The sequence below is a fragment of the Pseudochaenichthys georgianus genome, chromosome 8 (genome assembly GCF_902827115.2).
Source record: "Pseudochaenichthys georgianus chromosome 8, fPseGeo1.2, whole genome shotgun sequence".
Lineage (NCBI taxonomy): Eukaryota > Metazoa > Chordata > Actinopteri > Perciformes > Channichthyidae > Pseudochaenichthys > Pseudochaenichthys georgianus.
This window is the reverse complement of record NC_047510.2, coordinates 26,725,474-26,743,538: the sequence shown is the minus strand read 5'-3', so window position 1 is coordinate 26,743,538 and position 18,065 is coordinate 26,725,474. Positions and strand designations below refer to the sequence as shown.

General features: G+C 41.8%; 1 protein-coding gene across 1 annotated transcript in view; it reads right to left on the bottom strand.

The window, feature by feature from the left end:
* The window catches only part of cacna1aa (calcium channel, voltage-dependent, P/Q type, alpha 1A subunit, a), an 86,474-nt gene that overhangs the window by 46,884 nt on the left and 21,525 nt on the right, over positions 1-18,065 (bottom strand). The window contains 15 exon segments of the mRNA XM_071204064.1: positions 2,586-2,692; positions 2,789-2,856; positions 4,371-4,488; positions 4,709-4,781; positions 4,974-5,105; positions 5,202-5,314; positions 5,726-5,838; positions 6,332-6,538; positions 7,447-7,530; positions 7,647-7,691; positions 8,732-8,847; positions 9,096-9,199; positions 11,744-11,931; positions 12,925-13,077; positions 13,923-14,014. Coding sequence (XP_071060165.1) covers positions 2,586-2,692; positions 2,789-2,856; positions 4,371-4,488; positions 4,709-4,781; positions 4,974-5,105; positions 5,202-5,314; positions 5,726-5,838; positions 6,332-6,538; positions 7,447-7,530; positions 7,647-7,691; positions 8,732-8,847; positions 9,096-9,199; positions 11,744-11,931; positions 12,925-13,077; positions 13,923-14,014 — 1,713 coding nt within the window.

Sequence of the window (18,065 nt, the reverse complement as noted above, 5' to 3'; positions counted from 1 at the left end):
CACACACACACACACACACACACACACACACACAGTGCATCTGTATTACATCACTCCCTGATCCTGCTGTTCTGTCCTTATCACTCTTTTACCATATATTCCTCAACCCTCTGCATTACCTCTGATCTTCCTTTGTGTCTGCACAGTGCTTTATTAAAGACCCTGCTAAATAAAGAACAGTTCCAAATGAAAAATGTATACTTTCAAGACTGCTATCATCAACTGTGGTGCATAAACTATAAAACACAGTTAAACTCCTTCCCTATCTGATAAACTCACCACAGTGAATTGATTTAAATTGGATGTGTTCCTGCAATCTGTTTAGATTGTAAAGCTGTGTTTGTATACTTAACATTTAGAGCGTACCAGTAAGTATTATGGAGCCTAACAGGTGTTGTCATGTAGACTTCATGGTAGCGTCCTCCCTGAATCTGCCATCGAATATCTTCTTAAGAGATTCGTCATGCTCCACTGATGTCCCCGAGTTTAAAATCCTTGCTTGGAAAAACAAGGACTTTCTCTTTTGGAATTTCAATGTTTTTCCTTTGTTCACACTGATACAGTGATTTAAATACACACTGCAGAGCTGCGTTGCCCCGACAGCAATGCACAGGATATTTCAAGATACCAGTTACCAAAATGTAATCTAAAACTCAGTTCTGACTCAACTCGCTTAGGTTATAAAGTAGAAACACATTAAGCTACATTTAGAGACACCTGTCAAACAAGTGTAGCTTTAATAATAATCACACACACACTTTCTCACACATACACACGCAGATACATGTGCATCATATTGACAGATACATGTTCAACCTCAAAAGGACTCCCAGGTAAAGTGTACTGGTACGAAGACACACATGCTCACAGCACAGTGAAGAACAGCACACACAGTAACAGGAAACAATGAGATTCACACAAGGATGAACACGTTATTATGAGCATGTATGTTTCAATCCTGTTTGCCCATTGCATTTGTGTGTGTGTGTGCGCGTGTGTGTGTGTGTGTGTGTGTGTGTGTGTGTGTGTGTGTGCGTGTGCGTGCACATGTGTGTGTGTGTGTGTGTGTGTGTGTCCTGGCATTACTATACTTATGGGGACCTAAATCTGTTTACACAGTCACGTGTGGGGACTCGCCTCCCTTATGGGGACAAAATGGAGGTCCCCATAAGGGGTATCATTAATTTTAGGGTGAAGACTTGGTTAGGATTAGGATTAGGATTAGGGTAAGGGTAAGGTTAAGGTTAAGGGTAAGGGTTAGGCATGTGTTGGTTATGGTTAAGGTTAGGATAAGTCTCCAGGAAATGCATGTAAGTCAATGTAATGTCCCCTGAAGTGATGTATTCATGGTATGTGTGTGTGTGTGTGTGTGTGTGTGTGTGTGTGTGTGTGTGTGTGTGTGTGTGTGTGTGTGTGTGTGTGTGTGTGTGTGTGTGTGTGTGTGTGTGTGTGTGTGTGTGTGTGTGTGTGTGTGTGTGTGTGTGTGTGTGTGTGTGTGTGTGTGTGTGTGTGTGTGTGTGTGTGTGTGATGCAGTGTAGGCAGAGGCTGATGTTTCACAGCGGTAAAGGTCAGAGCTGTGAATACGGGTTGTGTGTTTGTGGTGTTTCTAAGCAGACGTGGGCTCCCCCGCTGTGCTTTTTTTAGGGACAGACCACATAGTCGTGTGTGTGTGTGTGTGTGTGTGTGTGTGTGTGTGTGTGTGTGTGTGTGTGTGTGTGTGTGTGTGTGTGTGTGTGTGTGTGTGTGTGTGTGTGTGTGTGTGTGTGTGTGTGTGTGTGTGTGTGTGTGTGTGTGTGTGTGTGTGTGTGTGTGTGTGTGTGTGTGTGTGTGTGTGTGTGTGTGTGTGTGTGTGTGTGTGTGTGTGTGTGTGTGTGTGTGTGTGTGTGTGTGTGTGTGTGGTGTGTGTGTGTGTGTGTGTGTGTGTGTGTGTGTGTGTGTGTGTGTGTGTGTGTGTGTGTGTGTGTGTGTGTGTGTGTGTGTGTGTGTGTGTGTGTGTGAAGCTGATCGGAAGGGAGAAGAAAGCGTGCATGCATGTTCAGGCTTATCACTAAATGTGTTATAAAAACAGCTTTAACATTCACGTCAGCCTACAGTATGAATGTAAACAAAATGAAAGTATCTTTATTCCAAGGAAGGCAATATTTTAAGATATGTTGTAATTGTCTTTATGAATATTGTGATAAAAAAAAGAAATGTGAAAAAGTGAAACTCTTTGCATGATGGTAAATTAGTGAACAATCTGCAACCATGACAGTGAACTTCTGCATTACACTGAAAAGACATCATGGGTAATTAGGCGTCTTTTACAAATGTGGTTCAAATGTTATGAGCATGGCTGTCCATAAACTGCGATGTATAATGCAACATGATGTAACAAATGTTTATCAAATATATTCTAAATGCATTCATACATTGTACTGCTATTACTTCAAGCAGCTGAATCTTTCATTAGTGCTTACATCGTGGTGGATCAATGAGTGTCTGTGTTTTGAAGATATGTGCACATGTTCCACCCTGGTGTGAAAAAGTTCAAAAAACGTGTACAAAAACCCAAATTCAACCTTAATAAGAAACAACAACTCACGCTGCGATGGAGAGGTTGGCGGCAGACATTGGGCTGACTTCAGCCACCTCCTTGGCTTTCTGCAGGGCGATCTTCTTATTGTTAGCCGCCTCTTCGTCCTGTTCGTCCTGCGGAGAGACATTAGGAAGGAAATCAAAATCAGAAATCATTTGTTGAGTAGAGGACCATAACTCTCTGAGAAATGGGACTGTAGGACTGTGTACCTTGGTCAGTTCCTGTGCGTTGGCTAAATTGTCCACAGCGATGGCCAAGAACACATTCAGCAGAGTGTCTGAACATGGAGTTAGAGGAAATCCAGCATGTAGGAGTTTGTTTGTACTGTACGGGTAAATACAGCATTAACATAATCGAGCAGCTGGATCTCAACAGGAACCATTGTCAAATCCTTCATTTCAAAATACAAAAAAAACGTCTGTTTGACTTAGTGGGATAAATAACAAGAAATAGGTGGATTACAAAGTTAACACTAAGAAATATAATCTGTGTATAAAAAGTTGGGCTGCACAAAACAAAAATTATTACATTTTTATTGAAAACGCAATATGTGTAAAACCCAAATTGCAATAATCACAATATTTAGTGAGGGCAAAATATTAATTCAAAGAGTACAATCATATGCATCTGGATGGTGTACTCTGTAAATCAGTTACTTAACTAACATATAAAGCAGGGGTCACCAACCTTTTTTAGGGTGAGGGCTACTTTCAAAAAATAAAACAAGTCGGGGGCTACTTTTACTCCTCTTTTTTTTGTTTTTTTTGCAGTGTATATATTTAGCACATTTTAACGTTATGATATGCTTACCTTCAACCTTTGTGTGCTGTTTGGGTCTGTGGGACCCGTTTGCAGTGTTTACTAAAAGAAAATGTGTGCAATCTAATTATATTAACCTGCTTTATTTGGGGGTGGACCTCACCTCCTCTAGGGGGGTCCACACCTCCTCTAGGGGGGACCCTCACCTCCTCTAGGGGGGACCTTCACCTCCTCTAGGGGGGTCCGGGGGCATGCTCCCCCGGGAAGATGTTTTTTTAAATGTTGAAGTGAAATGCATCAATCTGGTGCACTTTGAGCACAAAATGAATGTATGGATAGTACAGCTCTCAACACTCAGATGAAAGGGAGCTGTATACTTTTCAATAATCCAAACATCTTTAGAATATGATCACAACCAATAACAAATCATTTCAACTTGTTTATTCTTATCTTATGTTACCTGGTTAGCATTCTTTCTTTTTATGTATGCATATTTTACTAATCACTCCCCTTTCCACTCCTAATACACATTAGAATGATTTATTACTATCTATATTAAATAGATAAAGGTGTGCTCTCCCTCTCTTTTGTTCTCTCTCCCTCTCTCTCTCTCTCGCTCTCTCTCCCTCTCTCTCCCTCCCTCTCTCTCTCTCTCCCTCCCTCTCCCTCCCTCTCTCTCTCTCTCTAGCTCTCTCTCTCTCTCTCGCTCGCTCTCAGAGGCTGTGTGCTCCTCCGTGGCGATGACGGCTTGTGTAAAAAAATAATAATAAACATATTTGTAAAGTGGGGGGACACAAACGGGATTTCGAAAAGAGCGGGGGACATGCCCCCCCTGTCCCCAGTGGAGATTACGCCATGCGTGTGTGTGCGTCAGCCAGGTGCAATAAATATATAAGCAAGTTGCAACACACAGAGTAAAACTCTGCCCCTCATGTGTTGTATAGGCTGGCATGATTGGCTGTTCAATGGGGCTGATGTGTTGTGTAGATTCTGCCAGAAGGAAAATCAGCGGGGAGGTGATAAAAAGGATACAGTTGCCGAAAAGTGTGAGCACGATGAAGAAGATGGAGAAGCCCATGCCCGTGTTGACTCCGCCCTGAGACTTGATGCCATCGTACATCACCATGTTCCAGTCCTCACCGGTCAGGATCTGACACACACACACACACACACACACACACACACACACACACAATTAAACCTTTCACTAAAGACATTTGTCAATTCAAAAGTAGTATTTTAAATGTTTCCTTGTGTGAATATCCTCTTTAGTTCTTAAGCCATGTTGTCCTAATCCAACCCTTGTCCCTCCCCCGCCTCCACCAGCCTCTCCCTCCCTTCCTCCCTTTCACACGACCCCCTCTGCTTACCTGGAACACCGTCATTATTGCTGCGGGGAAGGTGTCAAAGTTGGTCGGAGGAGTGCCATTTGGGAAATTAAACCTAGTAGAGGAAAAACATTACATGGAAGAGAAATGTAAACCAGAAGCGTGACGCAAAAACACAGAAGCATCTTATAGGTAGAACACGTCAATTATTTCATTTTCTTAACCAAACTGGCAATAATAAAACAATGTATTTGGGATATAAGAGAAGATAGAAAGAGATGCAGAGGTTAAGGGAAGCAGCACTGACTGTCCTCCGAAGAGCTGCATGCCCAGCAGGGCGAAGACAACTATGAAGAGGAAGAGCAGGAAGAGCAAGCTGATGATGGACTTCATAGAGTTGAGCAGCGAGACGACAAGATTGCGCAAAGATTTCCAGTACCTGGCAAGAAGAAGACAGAACGAGTGTGTTTAGCTGAGCGCAATGTTATGTCCAATGCATGAATATGAGGAATAGAACTAAAGCTAGAGTACTCACTTGGTGACTTTGAAAATCCTCAATAACCTGAGAGCTCGAAGCACGCTGATGCCAAACGACGTGCCCGGCTGGATGATGGACCACAGCACTTCAAATATACTACCACATATCACCTAAAGCAAACACAAGCATATGCACGCATGTCATTCATCATGATGAGCCAACGCATCATCCCTGTATCTTTGTTTGTGTGTGAGCTCTAATTATCTGTGTGGTTATGTTATTAAATGTGTGCATAGTGGTGTGAAATGAGTGTTTGCACCTGCTTATGGATGTGTGTGTGTGTGTGTGTGTGTGTGTGTGTGTGTGTGTGTGTGTGTGTGTGTGTGTGTGTGTGTGTGTGTGTGTGTGTGTGTGTGTGTGTGTGTGTGTGTGTGTGTGTGTGTGTGTGTGTGTGTGTGTGTGTGTGTGTGTGTGTGTGTGTGTGTGTGTGTGTGTGTGTGTGTGTGTGTGTGTGTGTGTGTGTGTGTGTGTGTGTGTGTGTGTGTGTGTGTGTGTGTGTGTGTGTGTTTGTTGGGACTCACAATGCAGTCGAAGCAATTGAAGGAGGAGTTGAGGTAGGCCTGTTTGCCAAGGCCGTACATCTTTATAAACATCTCTGTCAAGAATATCCCCAGGAAGATTAATTCAGCAAAATCTGCAGGGAAGGAAGATGATAAGAAGGGAGGAGGAAGAGGAGGAAGAGGAGAAAAGAGGTCAGATTTATGTGAAATATATTTAAGAATGCATTTTAATTTTAATTTGTATCAAAATCCGTATTGTGTATCAAGATATTCTAAAAGTCTTTTTTAATACTCTCAATTAGCGTAAAAATATTTTTTAACAAATCCTCCAATGTCTCCAATGTTATGTTGTTTTTTAAAATTTTTTTAATTTATCACAATTTCCGGTTTCCATATTGTTATAGCTGTATAATTTGTATTTTGATTTTCGGTACAATTAATTTCATCCCATTTGTTCAATAGTATATGCAAAAGGAAGACATGGTGTGTTTGGGTTAGTCAGCTTTTTCATGGATTTAGTCACATTTACTTTTTGCTCACCCACTCCTTTCTAGTAATAGTGCATAGGTGGAGATAATCTGTCGATGCTTACACAGAATTAGCATGTATCCCCTCCCTCATACTCACATAAAAAATCTGACAGAGGCTCCGGCTGGTCGTAGTGCACTACAGCCACACACATAGTGTTGAGCCCGACCAAGCACAGCACGGTCCAGTAGAAGGCCTGCGACTTGACGGCGTGTCGGATGAGGAAGCGTAGCCGTCGCTCTCGCCGCTTGAAATCTGATCCTTCCAGCTTGGAGCTCTTCAAGCTGGCCCGGGCAAACGGTGACCCTGAAAGGATAAAGCGAGGGAGAATGGTTTGGCGTTAGCCTGATAACGAAGTATAGAGTGATTTATTGGCAGAACTGTGTGCACTTAGCATCTTGGAACCGTACAGAGTGTAAAATGTCCTCTGCTTTCTGATTCATACACAGCAGGAGGTTCAATAAAGTACACGCTACAACACAAAAAAGGCTCTCCTGGCACACATACCGCGATGATGACACATACAGTAGAAGATTGAGTGTCCCGATGGACGAATAGTGAAGAGGTTTAACAGCTTTAAACTGGTTTCAAATGTTATCTTTAATCATATCACGTCCACCAAACTCAATAGTGTAGATCCTCTCCCTAAATGATAGCTTTTTGCTTTTCTGAATGCTCCCCTTTCTTTGTCTGTAGATATTATTGGTTCATTCATTTTCATAAGCATCTTATCTTTACTGATTTCAGCAAAGTATTCTTTCCTCTACACATCTCGCAGGAGAAAAGGCAGACTTGCCTAGCGCAAGAAAGCTGAAGGAATGAGGAAGGAAGGACAGAAGGAAAATAAAGGTGTTAAATGGGGGGGGTGAGGAAAGGGGAAAAAGGTAACAAGAGGAGAGAAGTGCCAAGCAGCAGAATAGAGGAGAGGGAAGGAGAGAGAGAGAGAGAGAGAGAGAGAGAGAGAGAGAGAGAGAGAGAGAGAGAGAGAGAAGAAGAGAGAGAGAGAGAGAGAGAGAGAGAGAGAGAGAGAGAGAGAGAGAGAGAGAGAGAGAGAGAGAGAGAGAGAGAAGGAGAGGAGGGTCAGGTAATGCTGATATGCAAGATAAGATAGCATCTGTATGTACCTGTGGTTTGCCTTTGTGTGTGTGTGTGTGTGTGTGTGTGTGTGTGTGTGTGTGTGTGAGAGAGAGAGAGAGAGAGAGTTTGTATCTTACCCACTGCCAGGTCTCCCTCCCCTTCCTCTGGGTTCAGCAGCTCGGCTTTGCTCTTATGGTTCTTTGTGGCTCTTCTACGTGAGCCTGCAATAGAAACATTATGTTTATGTATATTTGAAAATACTGACATGTTACAAATATTTGTATCATTTTGTTTTAAAATCACAGCCATACAACAAAGTTAATCAGCAAATTCTTACCATCATAAGCCGTGACATTGTCATCATCCGCCAAGATGACCTCCTCTGCGAAACACGTATTGAACAAAAATATGTTAATATGCGACATTGAATTTGTTTGATGACTTCCACAGTATCTGTCAATCTTTTGTTATCATCGTCATTTCTTATTTTAATTCAAACCGGAAGCAAAGTGTCTGTCCTGCACCTGTGCCTGCTTCTCATCCCTCCCTCCTTTGTATTCTAGCTTCCTTGTTTTTATGTAGATTGTCTTTTCAAGAAGATCAAAGGTCTGCCCTTTTCTCCCTGCCGCTGCATCCAACATCCAACCCTCCGTTCCTCTTATCTTCTCCACATCTTCCCTGCCCTCAGCAGTGAGAAGACAAAAGAGACGAAGAGAACTACGGACAGGCAGTCTTCTCCATCGAAGCATCAAACCAGGGGCTTTAATCCTTGCTAAATGAGTGTAAATCAAAGCTGTTCACTTATATTTAGTGCACTGGCTGTAATTCAACTTTTGTTTGCAGTTGAAGGAGAGTTATGACTACAATACACTGCCCAGAAACGTACCTAATAATCTAACCTTTATGATTTAATTGTTTTAATGTAAATCATGATTTGAGTTGAGGTGTGCTTCAAACTATCGAAACTTTACAATAAAAGCTTTTTTGATTAAAGAAAATACAGTTAAAACGAATAAGTATTATCTCAGTTGCAGCTGCTTCACAATAAAATCCATCAGATTATTATTCATTAGTCATAGGCTATTACTGTAAAGCACCAAACAGATGCTTTAATATTGTACTAATATCACAATCCTGACTATGTAAGTTGTTGGCAAAGGATCATTATTGTGTTTTTTTGCAATATGTTTATACATTATATGTCATTTCTTAGACGCTTTAATCCAAAGCGACTAACATACGTGGGCAACCCCCACGGGAGCAATTTGGGGTGAAGTGTCTTTCCCAGGGACACAACGACATGCTGACTGCAGTGGGACTCGAACTTGCTACCCCCTGATTCGAAGTCCAGCACACTATCCACTGAGCCACAGCCGCCTCCACGTGTCTACATGTCTCTGTGCGTGATGAATTAACACATACCAGCTTTGCAGATCCACTCCAGATATCCGTTGAGTTCCCTTTCTATCTGCTGCTGTCTTCTGAGCTTCAGGAACTCACTCCTGTTCTCCACACGCTCTCTCTCTTTGGCAAACTCCCTGCAGACAAAACACACACACACACACACACACACACACACACACACACACACACACACACACACACACACACACACACACACACACACACACACACACACACACACCACCAAGTTAGACACTTTTAATGATATGCTGCATGTTTTACTGTGACATAAAAACAAGTTTTTTTCACCGCCAATGAATATGGGAAGTGCAATTATGTATCAACAACATTTACAATGTAGTTGTCACAAACACACACTTACCCTGACAACACACCCAGCACCAGGTTGAGCATGAAGAAGGAGCCGATGATGATGAGGGGGATGAAGTACATCCAGTTCCATGCACTCCCTGAGGCATCGTTGCTCTGTGATCACACACGGACACAAGAAAGTAATCGATTAACAATTTGCGACATCAGAACATGTGGCGTGTATTTGCGAGACCCAGGTTACAACAGGTATGCATTTGCATGAGTTAACTGCACTGGCATATGATTGGATCTGTCCATGCTGAATGTAAGGCTTTTTTTAAGACAAACTCGATATCCAAGCATTTAATAAAATACCAGTTCCATTGATTAGCCTGCTTATCAAGTTAAGGTGCACTTTTTAGCATCCAGGTACTGCACACATGGTATAAGGATAGGAAATATATCGATATAAGATCACTACCCTGATATGAGGCTAGATATCGTGCTAGATTTTGGATATCATAATGTCATTACATTGCATTTAGCTGACGCTTTTATCCAAAGCGACTTACAATAAGTGCGTTCGACCAACAAAATACAAACTTGAAGAAAACAGAATCATATCAGTAGGCCTACATCAGGTTTCATAGAGCAAAAACATTTCAAGTGCTACTCAACTGGCTTTAGATAAGCCAGTCCTTTGTTAGCATATAAGTGCTTTGATAATAGTTCTATAGTTTATATGGCAAAAGTATTCTCTTTTTGTGGTATTAAACGCTGCATTACAGAACATTTTCTTAACTCAACCCTTTAACCACTTAGTGATTTAATCAACATTACTGATGATTGTTAATGGAAAATCTAATTGTGTAAATATTTTTGTGAAAGCAATACTCAAACCTACAATATTGTTGTGATACCGATATGGAGGTACTTGTTCAAAATAAAAAAAACATTTTTTATTTTCTAATTATCGTCCAGCACTGTTACATCTGGAGTAAACATGCAAGAAAATGTCAAATAAAGTAGACATTAAACAATGTGGCATTAAAAAAAAATGGAGGTCAGTTCACTTCAAAGTGCTGTCTACAGCTGTGGGGAACATAAACAACAGCAAGGCGGACATGATTTTGCCTTAAGTCATCTCAATAAGTAAATGCATATCTGCCACTCTATTTAGCTGCTCAGTGCAGAGTAAATAATGTATAACAAATGCTTTGGTCTCTCCCCCTCTCTATCTGCACCATCCTGCTGTCCAGACTCTCCTTACATGTCCTTTATTCTCTCCTTATGGTTTCCTCCTTTTGCATCACTCTTCGTTTCTCCTGCTTCCCCTTTTTATTTTATTTGTTTTAATGTTTGTTTGTTCTATCATTTCCTACTCTCTTGCTTAGATATTTTTTTCTAAACTGATTCTTCATATCACCCCTTCCCACCCCTAGAGCCCCTCTTCCCTTTCCTGTTTTGAGCCCTCTTTCTCAGAGGCTTGCAGTCTAGCGTCCCCCTGTCTCCTCCGTCGTCCATCTTTCCTTCTTCCTGCATGTAAGCTGGCATTGCTGCTGTGAACCCAATATACCGCAGACCCTTTTTTCTACCATTAAACTTTTATCGCTCCCCTCCCCAGCAGCTGCAAGAATAACTTGGGCTGAACAGGCCCTTTTAAATATAGAGCAGCACCGGGAAGGAGGGACACGGGGAGAGAGACACAGAGTGCGAGGGGAAAAGAGGAAGGAAGGAAATGAGGGGAGAAGAGGGAGAAAAAGAAAAAAAGGAGGGATGAAGAAAGAGAAGGCGCAGCGGGAAGACTGAGAGGGAGAGGAGGAGGGGGGGAGAGACGATGTACAGTTACACTCAAAGACCCTCATCTACCTCTGGTCTCCTAGCAACCGTTACCACTGACAGCAGGGAACTGCTCGGTCTTGGGCATGAGTGATGACACTGTTCAGGACCGGGTACCTATTTCTGGGCAGGCTCTCAGGGTGCACAGGTAGAAGCAGTGGAGGTTTTTATGCTTTAATACAACATTTAATGGGAGAAAATAATCTTGGATGTTTGGGTTGTGCAGCATCAAAATGTAGAGACTTCTGACAGACATGTTGGACGAACATAAGACAAATGTTAAGCTACATTTGACGGGGAATATTTCATTTATTTTTCCATACATCGAGTGGCAGTTTTATCCTAACAAACAATCCAACAAAATGGCCGCCAAGTATGAGAATAATGTCTATACAAACCAAGGTATTGCTGATAAAAACAAGGTTAACATGGCTAACAAACTGATACTGTATGTGATTCTTAATAATTGGTGTTTATCTGCTAGTACAGCATATCGATAAAAGTGCTGATGAAGTTTGAATTCTCGATTATTATCCTCTTTTCTTGAATGCTTGCCTCTATTGTCACCTGAACCTAGACCTGAAACTCTCAAATGATTGACTTTAACTTTAACAACTGTTTTTTTTACCAGGTCTACATGACTGGAGGTAATCAGGAATATTTTTGTCTTGTTTACATTAGCCAATTAAACTTAAATTACATGTACAGCACTTTGGCTCGACCAAAATCGTTTTTAAATGTGCTCTACAAATAAAATGTGATTTGATTTGATTTAAACAGCTTAGAAGGAATAAAGTCTTTAAAAAAATGTAATATTTCTTCCTGCATTTTGTCAGGGGCTGTGTAAAGGTGTTGAAAACTGTGTTTAGCAGTACATACATAGTAGAGCAGGTCAGTCCAGCCCTCCATGGTGATACACTGGAAGACGGTGAGGATAGCAAACAGGATGTTGTCAAACTGGGTGATGCCGTAGTTTGGTCCCGTCCAGTACCTTCGACACAAGGTGCCCTCTGGACACAGCCGCGACGGAAGCTCTGTCCCACATGGATACTCTTCTCTCATCTCACCTGAACACCAAAGAATGAGGGGAGGAGTTTCAAAACAAAAGGTAGTCGTAGGAAATTATGTTGTTTGTTAAGATTTTTCACCTTACTTTCTGGAATGAAATATGTCAAGAAATAGGATACAAAACAAAAAGGTATAGGCGGCATAAAATAATGATCAAAAAACAAAATAGGCTCACCTGCTTGAATTATTGAGACATTTAACATCTTATATTCTCAATAGACCAACAAGTGTTCAACAGTTTTGTTTCTTGGTAGATGAGATACTATTTTTATAATGTCATCTATATATACAGAGAAAAGAGGCAAATTATGCATAAACAAGAAAATAATTAGAAATGTTCTGTGGAAACTGCCTTTCATCACATAAACACAGAATTGAGGCACTGTAAACAATCTAAAGCCAATTATGTAATATAAATTTAGCTGAACTAAATTGCCTTTCTATTTTTAGTACTGTGACTATTAATAGTCTAGCCTCATCCGGAACAGGTGTTCATTGGGGTAAACAGCAAATTAACTAGCACTGTTGGCAAAAACAACACACACACACACACACACACACACACACACACACACACACACACACACACACACACACACACACACACACACACACACACACACACACACACACACACACACACACACACACACACACACACACACACACACACACACACACACACACACCATGTATACATCACTTCAGACTTATCTTAACCATAAACAACACCTTAACCTTATCCTAACCAAGTCTTCACCCTAAAATTAATGATTCCCCTCGTGGGGACCTCCAATGTGTCCCCATAAGGGAGGCGAGTCCCCACACGTGACTGTGTAAACAGATTTACACAAGTATAGTAATGCTAGGCCACACCCACACACACACACACACACACACACACACACACACACACACACACACACACACACACACACACACACACACACACACACACGCACACGCACACGCACACACACACTATCCTTTACCTGTGTGATTGTCATAGCATGTTGTGTGGAATTTGCCCATGTAGAACTCCAGGCCGATGATGGCGAACATGAGGATGGCGAAGAAAAGAAGCATGCCAATCTGCAGCAGAGGAATCATGGCCTTCATGATGGATTTGAGCACCACCTGTAAGCCTGGAGGACAAAGTGCAAACAGTGTTGATAATTATTATTAACCATCATTAATTTACATTTAAATGCGTTTTCATCGAGAGGATCAGGTGCAAGGATCTGAAGAGGGGTGCTCCTTCCTCTAATTATGAATAGCAGTTTAAATCTTTAAAAAAGTAACCCTTCATGTCCTCCACTATCAGCATGACTTGTTTCATTTGTCATAATGCAAACCATAAATACAAAAATACTTGGCTTAGTACTCTATTTACTTTGCTGGCAGAATGTCTCCAGAGGTAAAATATAGGTAAAAATATTTTCTAACAAACAAAAGGTCTCCAAGCACTCGTTTGTGGCAGGTTCCATTTAATGTGAAATGTTGTTTTGTGGAAACCAATCACATTTATCAAATGTATATTACATATTGGAAGGAAACTGTAATTTGGTTTTCATGGGGAGCTTGGTGACTTTTTTGTGATGAGTAAGCCTTGGTTTGCCAGTTGAGCTCTGTAGTGGAGTCCACGCTATTAATAACACTGCAGTGGTGCTGGAACACTACTGCTGCTATAACATTTTTTTTTTTTAAAGGAGCAGAGAGTACATAGAACATCCACTTGTATTAGAACACTTTGTGTGCATTATGAAGAACACAGAAGCTGCATAACACCTTGACATAAAAAGCTTATTTATGCTATTTCTGATCCACCAATAAAACCTGAACAAGTTATGCAGCTAAGCTAAACTAAGCTAAGCTAAAACATTTCCTCAGCTTAGGACAAACAAAGATACTGTTTGGGGTAAAGGCAGGAGACTACTGAGAAACAAATAAGTCCTTATTTTTCAATGCAGAATGAAGAGATTGGACTTACTGGGAATACCGGACACCAGTTTGAGGGGCCTCAATACTCGCACAGCCCTGAGAGTCCGCAAGTCTAAATCTGAGCCTATAGTGGACAGGATCCTAAAGGGAAGGAGACAAATGCACAAATGTGAGCAAAGGCAATCAATATGTAAGCTAGTCAAGCCGTCAGTCAGCCTCATTCATACACACGCTTTTACAAACAAGCACACACTTTAACGCAGACCCCTTGCCAGGTCATTACAAGCTACTGGGTGAGCACTGTATGTAAATCCTGTAAGAGCAGAGCTGATCAATACAGCTGACAAGTGAAGAAAGGCAGAGACGTGTATCAGGGCGAGAAAGGGATGGGCTGAAGGGACTGTGTTTTTCAACAGGATGATAGAAAGACTTTAAAATGAAAGAGGAGAGATGGGGTGATGGGTAGGAGAGGGAGGATGCGAGGACAAGAGGGCGGGGGAGAGAGAGAGAGAGAGGGAGCGCTGGCAGATGGTGAGAAACAAAGATGCTGACTCGCTTATTTCCACCTATTTTTATTCTCGTTACGTTCAAACTGTTTATCTTGGAGGTGTCGCCAGACTGCAGAGTAACCGTGTGTTGGTGTGTGTCTCAGCGCCGATAACACCGCTCATCATCGGAATAAAAGGCTTGTGAACAGCATGTGTGTGTATGTTCGTGCTTCAGTTGTTTAAGATGTTCCCTCGTGCCGCCAGACTTCCAGTCAATCCTCTGGTCTGACGCACACTGTGAATCATCCTCCTTCCCATCTCTCTCTCTCTCTCTCTCTCTCTCTCTCTCTCTCTCTCTCTCTCTCTCTCTGACACATTTCCACTTTCATCTGTTCCACTAAGAGGCCCAGTGACACAGCAGAGCCTTAATCACAGGTTTGAAGTCAGCCCTCTTTTGTGTGGAAACCTTTAAAAATGGCAGGAAAGGGAAAAGTAACACCAATCCTGAATCTATTGAAGGATGCTGTATTGAATTACCAAGAGGCCCACCCCCAGTGGTATATGTGCTCCATCACTAGTGTAGGCTGGGGTCCTTGTAATGACATTGTGTGATATCAAATACCTCAACAGAGGCTGACTTGTAACTGAGAGGTCCTGTGCAACACTTTAGTACAGCTGTGTGAAGCAGAAACATCATGGCAGATGTTCCCTTTAGTAGCTCACGGAACCATATATTCTGACTAGGGCTGTCAAGTTAACGCGTTAACAACGCACATTTTTTTTAAGGCCACTAATTATTTTAACGTGCGATTAACGCATGTGTATTTGTCCTCGGCCCGCCCCGTAGTTTCAGAGCCCAAAGGCTTGACGTTGTTGTTATTGTTAGTTGGATGGTGGCAGATTCTAGCGAGAGATATGGATACAAAAAAAGGTGTTTTAAACAGCAAGCCAAGCACACAGCTGATGCTGATGGCCCCGCTCCTGCCGCTCGCTTGCGGCAGACCACGCTTGAAAGTTTGCCGGGGAGACGCCTGGAAACGGCGTCTACGAGCAGCAATCTTTCAACAGCGATAGCTAAATGGGTGGCGGTGGTTACAGCTTGCAGGACAATTAACATTGTGGAGGACGAGAGACTCTGAGATCATTCGGATCGCATCCAACGTGTCGAGCACATCACAGCGCATTATTTTGACCCTAGGTGGGAACTTCAGTCTCATGCTTTGACTGTTGTGAAGACAGAGGAGCGGCATTTCGCCGACAACTGTAAACAGGCTTGTCTGTTTGAGCAACTGGCTCAGTGCAAAGAAGTAGACAGGGTTGGGAGGGAGAGGGAGAGGGAGAGGTTGTTGTGTTGACAATATTCAGGAGAATATTTGTCATTGTTCCAATGATAATAAACAAACATTTGCAGAAAGCATATTTGTCCACTCATATGTTGATAAGAGTATTAAAAACTTGAAACATATTCCTCTAAGGTACATTTAGAAGAGATACAAAATGTGCCATTAATTTGCGATTAATCGCGATTAACTATGGACATCATGAGATTAATTGCGAATAAATATTTTAATCGACGAATGTGCGAAGAAATATAAAATATGTATAACTGGAAGTGCTTTCCAATTAGAGCTCACCTAAATATGGTAAGCCATTACTTGTTTTGCTAATTGACCTTATTGGTATCAACGTGTATCATTTTTGATGCATGTAAATGTGATGCAAAGTCTAAAATCCCCAACATTCCTCCACACTCTCTAACCATATCTGACCATATAGGGCCCCTTTGATAAAAACACAAACAGTGAATATGACAAATAGGTATGTTTGTGTTGTGTATCTGCATTATTGGGAATACAAAAGAGAAACCATTCAAGAAAGAAAAAAAGACCAATTTCTACGATTTTTGATATTAAAAACACACAAAATGACGATGAGGACAATGATGGTAATAATGAAGATTTCAGTTTCTAAAACAGCATCCGCCGTCACAAACGGTGTCAAGCCGATGAGGCAGTTCCTCATTCACACCGTCTCCACGGTTACTGGGTCCTTTCTCATTCATAAGTGTTTCCATGGCAACAGGGACCTTGGCTCATTGATAGAATCTCTGTATCACCTTGGTAACAGGGCCAATGGAGGAGCCTGATTGATTGTTTTATTTTCTTTCTCCTCTATGATGTAAATGCATCACAACTCACACACACAAACACACATGTACACATACGGAAAAAGATAACCAATGCACACACACACACACACACACACACACACACACACACACACACACACACACACACACACACACACACACACACACACACACACACACACACACACACACACACACACACACACACACACACACACACACACACACACGGCCGCTGGTTGGAGATCTAACATATTGAGTGTGAATGATTGTATTCACATATGCACACTAGAAAGTAGGTCATTTGTAATAACCGATGGATAAAAATGTCGTCAGGGACAGAGAAGCCGCTTAGCGCACGTCTTATACACAGATAAACACACCTGCACTTTATACAGAGGCACACAAATGATTCAGGACAATCACATTAAGCAATATTACACAATCTCCCCACCAACCCGCTCTCATGGGACACCATTATACAAACACCATCTTTTTTCGCCTGCTCCCTCCGCCTGCTTTCCTGCCGACTTCAGCTAAATGTGGCTAATTATCTTTGTCCACATCACTGACCAAATCGCTTCATCTCCCCTCCAAACTTTCCACTTTTTCTTGTCTCCTTGCTCTCGTATGATACTACGATTACATAATAACATGTATCTGCATAATTATACATTTCCTCTCGTATTAACTTTATATCCTGCCTCACATACTAATAGTGTATCATTCCTTTTAATGACATTATGTTTAACGTCACGTAACTTCAAAGACAATTAAAGGTTGAGAAAATGTCAAACACACAGCTTTATATCAGAAATCTATGCAGTACAACTCTAAACAATGACAGAACTGAAAGTAATGCCTCCATGACCTATTCCGTTTTTAATTATCTGAATGTGTCAGCTGTTTTTCACAATAAACAAAGCTGAATGAAGGAACAAGAAGGAGAGATGGAGGGAGGATGGGAGTCGAGACTGGCTGTAAACTAAGGGTAATTGGACTAATAATCAATACTTGGCATAAAAAAAACAACTAGCTTATTCCCAGGGCCAAATCGCTCAGGCAAAGAGATAGGTCAACACACACACTTGGGCAGAGAAACAAGAGTGCACCCACATCTGCTAACATGCAACAAGGTTGTGGAGTGAATATCTAATCTATTCAGACATGTTTAGAGCCATGTGTTTTTTCTTTGTATGTCACACGAGCAAATGCCCTAGGATTGAGTAGGAAATGGAAAGGAATGTTTGATGTGGAAATGTGAGTGTGTGGATTTGTGTGCGTGCATTGGTCAGAGTGTTATCAAAGGTTCCGTCCAAGGGTGGATAGAAAGGCCAAGTAGCCTTTCATCTTCAAAGAGCAGCACTGCTGAGAAAACAACCCCCGTTCATAGAGAGCACGACAAAGGATGTGCGTGTGTGTGTGTGTGTGTGTGTGTGTGTGTGTGTGTGTGTGTGTGTGTGTGCGTGTGTGTGTGTGTGTGTGTGTGTGTGTGTGTGTGTGTGTGTGTGTGTGTGTGTGTGTGTGTGTGTGTGTGTGTGTGTGTGTGTGTGTG